The sequence below is a fragment of the Dasypus novemcinctus genome, chromosome 9 (assembly GCF_030445035.2).
Source record: "Dasypus novemcinctus isolate mDasNov1 chromosome 9, mDasNov1.1.hap2, whole genome shotgun sequence".
In the NCBI taxonomy this organism is placed as follows: domain Eukaryota; kingdom Metazoa; phylum Chordata; class Mammalia; order Cingulata; family Dasypodidae; genus Dasypus; species Dasypus novemcinctus.
In genome coordinates this window covers 49,709,850-49,718,937 of record NC_080681.1, presented here as the reverse complement: position 1 = coordinate 49,718,937, position 9,088 = coordinate 49,709,850, and the positions used below count along the sequence as shown (strand labels likewise).

General features: G+C 39.4%; 1 protein-coding gene across 1 annotated transcript in view; it reads left to right on the top strand.

Moving 5' to 3' along the window:
• Positions 1–2,034: 2,034 nt before the first annotated feature.
• The window catches only part of PTGFR (prostaglandin F receptor), a 49,205-nt gene continuing 42,151 nt past the window's right edge, over positions 2,035–9,088 (top strand). The window contains exons 1-2 of the mRNA XM_004472846.4: positions 2,035–2,242; positions 3,730–4,599. Coding sequence (XP_004472903.1) covers positions 3,802–4,599 — 798 coding nt within the window. The 5' untranslated portion in view covers positions 2,035–2,242; positions 3,730–3,801. The remainder of the gene's footprint in view (positions 2,243–3,729; positions 4,600–9,088) is intronic.

Sequence of the window (9,088 nt, the reverse complement as noted above, 5' to 3'; positions counted from 1 at the left end):
TAACTAGTACTATTAGAGTGTTCACTTCTCAGTAGGAACAATATAAATTGTACTACTTCTTTGAAAGGTTTATCAGCATTTGCCACATCTTAACCATCACTAACTTTTGGTCTGGTTGTTTCCCTCATCTGCTGATTCTCAAACTCTTCTTCATTAGATAACCATTAATGCCTTTGGGAACCTTGAATCATATTTGGCTCTTACAAAACCAGATACAGATACACACACATACATTTTTTTTTTGAGGGTAGTTATTTTGTTCTGATTAGTAACTTGCTCTATTTGCAATGTTTCATTTCTACCTTGAGGAGAAGAGATGTTGGTATTTTAGAATCTTTTATTGACACTCAGGTGAAAGGTGTCTCAATTATGGAATGAATTCTGGAAAAAAACCTTCAAGAATACATGCAATGTAGATTTTTTTTAAAAAATGGGATTTATCTAGTATTTTGAAATACAGGTGTAATAATATTTGGATAATATACTACATAAAGAATGTTATGATCTGACATTGCAATAATATATATATATATTTTTTCCTTTTTTTTTTTAACCCAGTAGATAGTGCAGCTGATACTAGCGAAGTGCTCCTGTGAGATCCTGCCAACATTCAAGATCCTGACCTGCAATAACTGGAAATGGGCACTGTAGCATTTATTAACTTAAATATTTGGTGAGTGTCTCATCATTGTCCTAGATGAGTATGGGGAGATGAACAAGACCTCATCAGGGATTTAGTTCAGTGGGAGAGACATAAGTAAACAGATAATCGCAATGTAATGTGATCAAGCGCTATTAATCATTAAAGGAAAGAATTAAATAATGCTCTGTGCCATTCACATTTTCAGTGTGGCTTATAATACTTGTTCTTTGGATACTGGCTATCCAGATGTAATATTTCTCTATTGAGCAGAATATTTGATTAACCAAAATATTCAATCCCCTGATCTTACCTGAGTAACAGTGTATTTTACAGATTATGATTATATCATTTAAAATCTCAATATCTACCACAGGGGAAAGACTGTGCAATCGTTCTTTCCCCAGTTAATGGCTAATGTGTTTTATCTCACTTTAGCATTTTATGATCCTTTTCAGTCTCCAGGAATTTAGAGGCCCTTATGATTTTAGAATGGAGAATGGAGGGGGGGTGTGTTATTTCCTTGTGGCACTGCTATTTCCCATGGGTGGTAACAAAATTTTACTATAATAAAAAGAGCAAAGGTCAGTAATAGATTCACATAATTCTTTAGCAAGAAAAAATGAGGCACAGTTTAATAGGTATGGATCAAAACGATATTAGCAAAAGAAACCATAACAGTATAAAAATGGCTCAAATCATAATTCCTAATGTAGCAGTCAGAAATTTCTTTATATCATCTAAAAATGATCTCTACAAAATCTGTTAGATGCAGATCACTTTGGGCATATCACTAGAAATTCTCTTCTCATTAGACCTTTATAGTCATTAAAATGTTACTAATCCCTTATCTGCAGGTGTCCTTCAGGGACGTGTCCTATCCTTTTCTCACATTCCTCAGGAAGCTAGAAATACAGCTCAGTCCTCTTAGTGACGGTGTGAAGGGTTTCCATTTACAACACGTGGCTTAAATACCAGTTTTCAAGTCCCTGGGGATATCGGCCTCGAAGCTCTCTCTCAAAACACAATCTCTTCCTATCTGTTTTTTTCCCCATCCTTTTCCAACTGGATTTAGGAGTTCAGTCCGCAAACTACTACAGTCCAAAGCTTCCAACAGCTGTTTTTCGGCTTTCCTCGGCTTCCAAAACTCCTATCTTACAGCCTCAGCAATAGCCCTTTCCCTTGCAAACGAGTTTAAAACAAAACTTTTCCCTAGCTGGCTGAGAAGGCAGTTCTGTTGCCGATGGGGTGATCCCAGCATCCGAGAGCGCTGTCTCGGTCTCCTCTGGTCCGGCTCTCGGTTCTAGGAAAAAGGGGGCGGAGAGGAGAGAGAGGAAGGGGAGGAGGTCACCCGCGCTCTGCTTCCAGCCCAGGCTGCCAGCGCGGCTAGGTGCAGTGGAAGCAGAGGCGCTCGGCGCGCCCGGCGGTTTCCATGCCGAGGGAGCGCGTGGAGGGACGCCCGGCGGGACGCGCGCCCGGGTCTGGGGCAGGAGCACTGCGCGGCGAGCCGAGTACGCTGCGGCGGCCGCACGCGGGATGGAGCACCCAAGGGCGCGCTCTTCTGCTCCCGCGAGCGCCCCGCCGGCGGCCCGGGATGCCAAGGTAACCACCGTCCCTCCAGCGGCTGGATTCCCACGCGCCGGCTTCTGGACGGTCTAATCCTCCAAAGTTTAAACTAAGCCACCCCCCCCCCCCCTCACCCCCACCCCCAGGGCGCCCGGCGGCAGCTGCGGCCGGCCTTTCTGGGGGTCACGTCACCCTAGCGTCTGCTTGGCAACAAGTTTGGACCAGATACCCCAAACTGGGAAGGCTAGCTGGGGGAGAAGGGGGTCCCCTGCATAACCGTTCCAACTGCGAACTGCGCGGATGGGGTCGCGGAGGGTCTCAGAGGAGGGAGAGGGCAAACGGCGAGATCTTCCTTCCCCGAGGCGACACTTTGCGTCCCTTTGCCGGCCGGCGCAGGTCTTTGGCGCCCCCCAGGGTGGGAGGAGAAAAACAGCCCTCCGGCGTTTGAGCAATCGCAGAAACTTTCTACCAGTTAGGGAGTTTGGGGAGGATGTTGCAAGCAGGCGCTTGGGGCGGCGGGGTAGGAAGGGGCGAAAACCGAGCAGTGAGTAAGCGCTGGCCGCGGCGGCCGCCCTCCGCGCAGCCCGGCGGTGCTGGTGGGGCCGGCCCCAGGCAGGCCTGGCTCCGGCATTCTCGGCCTCCGGGAAAGCTGCTTGGGAAACGCCAATCGAATTAGCTCGGGGCGGGGTGACTGTGGTCGTGGGTATCGAGTGCTTGTGACTCAGGGTTTTCCCCGCTGGGAAAAGGGCGCCAAATAAGAACTTGACGCTGGATGCTGTTACCCTGAAGCTTGAGCTTAGTCACCAAGACCTGGGCAGATGTGGCTCCAGGGAGCGCGGTCTGCGCTTCCCCATCGCGAACCGGGGAGGATCTCAGCACAGGTGGCAGCTAGACCAGAAAACCTTCCTACAGACTCGTCACTCTGCCCTTCTAGGATCAGTGTGCGTGGTTTGCTGTTATTCGATTTAGATTTTAAAAACTTATTCACAAAAGCCCCATTTAAGCATCCGTGAACTTGCTATACCGTCCCCTTCATTCTCCCCCCTCCCTCCCCGCCCCTTTGAAGGAAACTCTTACTCCCTTAATTCATTGAAGGAATGATCTACAGTTTGGGATAAAGTCCATAAGAGAAAGCAGAAACTTTTGAAAGTTCTCCAGTTATTTAAATAGACTATTAAGATTTTTAAAACTTTGAGTTTAAATCTAATCTTGTTAATGATTTCCTAAACCTTAAAAACTTTAACATATCCACGAAGTGTCAGCAGAAGACACTTAGGGAGTGCTCATTTTCAGGTGGACCGCAATGGTTAACCAAGAAATCTTAATTTTAGCAGCTTCGTTACCTTGAAAATGGAATGGGGAACCGCAGGCAGAGGTGTGCTGCTTTGAAAATGATGCAACCTTTCTTATGATAGGTCAGATAAATCCCATTCCCACCACGCGGTGCTGTGGCCCTTGACTCTTAAACGTCTGATGACGGGCAGTTACTCGGTGTTCATAATTCCTCTTTCTTTATGCTGCAGATGTCTGGATTGCAAGGCTGTGCTCTTTTGAGAGGGAGATGACTTGAGGGACCAGCTTTAATCTCCACAACAATGTCCATGAACAATTCCAAACAGCCACTGTCTCCTGCAGCTGGGGTCCTTTCAAACACAACCTGCCAGACGGAAAACCGGCTTTCAGTGTTTTTTTCAATAATCTTCATGACAGTGGGAATCTTATCAAACAGCCTTGCTATTGCTATTCTCATGAAGGCATATCAGAGATTTAGACAGAAATCCAAGGCCTCCTTTCTGCTTTTGGCTAGTGGCCTGGTAATCACAGACTTCTTTGGGCATCTTATCAATGGAGCTATAGCAGTATTTGTATATGCTTCTGATAAAGACTGGATTCGCTTTGACCAATCAAATATCCTTTGCAGTATTTTTGGTATCTGCATGGTATTCTCTGGTCTGTGCCCACTTTTTCTAGGCAGTGTGATGGCCATTGAGCGATGTATTGGAATCACCAAACCGATATTTCATTCTACGAAAATTACATCCAAACACGCAAAAATGATGTTGAGTGGCGTGTGCTTGTTGGCTATTTTTATAGCTTTACTGCCCATTCTTGGGCTTCGAGACTATCAAATTCAAGCGTCGAGGACCTGGTGTTTCTACAAAACAGAACACATCGAAGACTGGGAAGACAGATTTTATCTTCTACTTTTCTCTTTTCTGGGGCTCCTAGCCCTTGGTGTTTCATTCTTGTGCAATGCCATCACAGGAATTACACTTTTAAGAGTTAAATTTAAAAGTCAGCAGCACAGGCAAGGGAGGTCTCATCATTTCGAAATGGTCATCCAGCTGCTGGCTATAATGTGTGTCTCCTGTATTTGCTGGAGTCCATTTCTGGTAAGAGCCTACTGTTTTGACCAAATTTCTGCTTTCTTCATTTTATCCATTTCACTACAAGGTTTATTTTCTTTTGCAAAGTTTTTAGATTTGGTGGGTAATGCTGGTCAGTCATTTAAATGAGTCAGTGTACCTCTCCTCAAAACCTAGTTCAGCACTCTGCTCTAGTTTAGAATCAAGCTTTTAATGACGACATACATGGTTATTTTCTCAGAAACCCTGAACTGAATTAAATACGTTGCTAAACAATTCTAACCATAATGTTACCTGCTTTCAGTGCAGTATGAATTCATTGTAGTAGAAGTAACATATTTTTAACAAAGGATTAAGATTAGTGTCTCAACTGTGAAGGAAGACCAGCCATAATACAACACTGATGCTATGGTAAGTCTTGGTAGAAAGTGATGCAAATTTTTAGTTTGTAGAAGAGGCATATTAGCTCTCTGGTTCTTCTGAACATGGAATGACCACTTCTCAGTTTGCAAAAGAAGTGTTGGATTGAGATTTTAGTATGGATAGTTCAGATAAAGAAATCACTAGTTCACTAACCCTGGGAGATAGTGCAGCAGGAGATATGATTTGCAGGAGAGCCAGGAAATCTGGTTCAGAACCTGGAGCAAATAGGGGTGGAAAGTGATTGCATGCTAACGTACTTTGTTATTTATTTTCAAAGTTCCTTTATCAAAATTTTCTTCTGTTATTTTATTTTTTAAACCATATGTGACAGCTTGGTGTTTTTATTTGGCAATGGAGAGTAAAGTAAAGGAATTAGCAATAAACCAGTCATTCATATTACCTTCCAGGTAGAAGATAAAAAAGAATACTTATGATTGGTAAATATGACCTTAACTCTTTCCAACATTTTACTTTGTGATGAAGGGAGTGCCAGAATGTCATGTAAGAGGAAAAAAAAACCTTCTGTAGGGATCTAGTGACAGCAAAGATTTTAAAAATATTCCTTTTTGTGTGATAATGGGGTAAATTACCTCATATCCAGAGCTAGTGATACAGGTGATACAAAGGGAGAGGTGAGACACAGGTCATGATGACAACAAGGTATCTACCTTGCATGGTAGAATGAAAGTGCTTGTTACCAGTGCACTTTTCCTAGACTCCTAACGGTCCATTGTCTTAAGACTCTGTCAGTGGAGTTTTAGTAAACAATCTAGGTGATTTTGATGAACATAAAAATGTGTGAATGCTGCTGATGAAGACAGATTCTATGGTTGAGTCAATTTTATTTTACAAAAGGAGTACTATTTATGTTTATGTTAGGAGCAATATTTATGTTTCTTTACATTATTGCCGAGCAATTTGAATTAATCTTCTTGACTTGTTAAATCATTTAAATAATTTTTCGTGTTGTTTCTGAGTTTGTAAAGTCATCAGTACCCAAGTAAGGAGTCTGTCATTGCCAATGACAGTCTGTCATTGGCAATTCAGCATTTTGGCACCTGCTTGTTGTCAATTTAGGAGGCCTTAGGTGAAACCAAGCAAGGGTCTGATCTGCGCTTGTAGTAGAGTGCTTTGAATCTGAATAAGAGAGTACCAGTTCTAACAACTCTTGGAACCACTTCAATGTTCATTTTTGAGCAGTTTAATTTACGCCACTTGACAAAGGGTATTCTTTTTTGTAGTTACAGTTTGAAATAAAGTAGTTTTTCAAAATATAGAGTAGTGAGTTTGAGTACATTTGAAATTATTTTGGAGATTGGAAAGGGAAAATGGAAAAAGAGAGGGCTGAAAATGTTTAAAGAAAATTTCTTAGTGAAAATCATAGCTCTGAAGAATACTTTAAATGATAAAATAATGAAGGAAATGAGAGGTAGCTAATATGGATAATTGATGTGATTACTCGAACTTTAGATTTTTATTTCTTCTGAGACACCTTTAAAATTCGGTTTAGTTCTGACTTTTGGCTTTGAGAAATATGAGTGGTAGACTTAATACTATAACACTGTGAAAGGTGGCAAAATTTCATACCGTTGCCATGGATATGTTGAATTTATGTTTTTCTCTAATTTCCTTTCCTGAATTTTTGGGTTCCTTTACTGTTAGAATAGATAATACAATTTAATTCATATTCTGAACATATTTCCTAATGGAAACAGTTTCATTTTAATGAAACAATTTCTATGGCTACCTTCTATTTAACTATATATTATTGATACATCTTGTAACACAGATTCATCCATACTTCTAAAATGCTTATTTTCAGTTTGAAATTTCTCTCTGGGTTAGATGGCTAGTAAGTGCACAATAGCTGCTCCTTGATGGATTGATATTTTGAGTATTTCAAGCACTATTTATGCTTCGGGGATTAAGTTAAGGTCATCAGGTAAATCTGAATTGAACCTTAGTAAAAAACTCAGCCTTGAGAATACCAAAATAACACCCAACTCTACTACCTCAGTTGAAACCTTATCCCCTTTTGCTTAAATGCCCAGGGGGAATTGCACAGATATTAATGACAGCCATCATAGTCCTGCCCACCTGAAATCAAGCTTCTATTTTTTTAAAAAATGTGCTATAATGGTGTCAGCTTCCAGGTCAATGCCTCCTTTACAACATGTGTCTTTTCTCAATGGTTGGTATACTTGAACTGGATTTGTAATTTAAATGAGTGTCTATAAACACTTTTTGACCTGTATTCACTGTCATTTTCAAGCCTCAAAGTTGAACAGAGGTACAGGTTCATATGCTAAACAGAGGAACTAAGTAAGGTAACGACGATGTCTATGCTTGAGAGTGTGTCTTGTATCAACCCTTATCAGTGGTGTCATAATTTCTAAAACTGCTTAAATATGTAGCTGCTGACAAAGAGGATAGTTTCTTAGTTTTGCCAAATGAGTTTTTACCAGTACAAAGTTAAGATGATCATGATACTTGTTGGAAATCTTTTTTTTTTTAATGTGTTTTTATTTTCTCAAAGCGGAAAAACATGTCTTTTCAAAAAAGGAGATTTACAAATATAATCCAGTCAAAATATTAGTGTAAAATATATCTTGTTTATGACTGTAAATTTTTTGCAATATCTGGATTTTGAAGTTTTAAACATGGTTAATTCATATAAATTCATTTAAAATTGTAATACTAACTGGAAAGTATAGAAAAGTACAAAAGGTACTTACTAGCTTACAATTCCATTTAGCAAGAAATTAATTCCAAACAATCTTTGAGTGTCAAACAACAGTTACGTATTTAGTAGGTGAATCACTTTTCTTTAATAAACAAATCTTGAAGGCATTCTTTGGATTTTTTTTATTGTGGGGGGGGGGGAGGAAATATATTTACCAGCAATTTCAAATAACAATTTCTTGATACTCTTTGCTTGTGCCTTTATATGGGTAATGTTATTTTTTTAATGTTCCAGAATATGCAACTGTAAAAGGAATTTATTATTATTGCTATGCGTATTTCATCAGTTTGGCAGAGCAATAAATACTTGTTGACTGGTTGACTGTAACTTAAGTGGTATGAATGTCAAGAGATTGGAAATGATTGACCAGAATGTGGATTCTGAGTTTTATAGGTAAGAGTTAAGCAAATAAGAAATCCAAATGAAATTTTGAAATCTGTCCCCTAAATCAGCAATTTCAGACTTATGGCTGTGTTAAACTTAAACTCTCTTTTACTAAAAGGGCATACATTTATTTTACCTTTTCTTCAGAAATAGAGGATCATTTCTGAATTGGGAAAAGATGTATAAATTATACAAAGGGCAAAATGAATTCTTATGTAGGTGAGTTTACCCAAGAATTTGTGTGTTCTCTTGTATGTGTAGAGTTTGAATTTGATATTTCCTAAGATTTTAACTCTTTTGCTGTATTTCTAGTGTAGTTAAACAACATTTACTCACTAAGATGTTTTTTGGATGAAGAATCAAAAGAACTTGATGACTAATTGAACTTTGGCTGAAATTACTAAAGTTGACATTATACTCACCTGATGTTGGAGAGCTAATAGCAAATGATGGATCAATATGACATCATAGAACATTTTGACTATTAGTGAAGGTTGTATTCTTTGAAAGGCTGTTCTTCATCATTATAGTTAAGAACAATGTAACAGAAAGCTGGGTGTGTGTTTTGTGTGCTTGACTCAACATCACAGGGATGGGGTATGGGTGTGTATTTTGTTTTAAGTTAAAAGAACATATGGAAAACTTTAAACATATACATACATGAATGTGAACATGTTTATATATTCATAATTAAGTTATTTCCTGAATTGAAACTAATAATTAACTAATCCATCATTAGATCTGATCACATAAGATAATGGGTTGCCTTTTCAAATAAAAGAATATGGACCCTTTGGAATTTTAGCCAGATTATGTAAAGTAGAGTTTTTGGCTTATTCTTGGATTGTTGTTAATTTTAGAAGCAATATTGTCATAATTGTTTTATCTTGTTTCCTTTGTGAAGTGGGAGTGTACCTTTGGAATAGGTAAGCAGAAATGATGCTGTTTGGTTAAAGGACATGATGA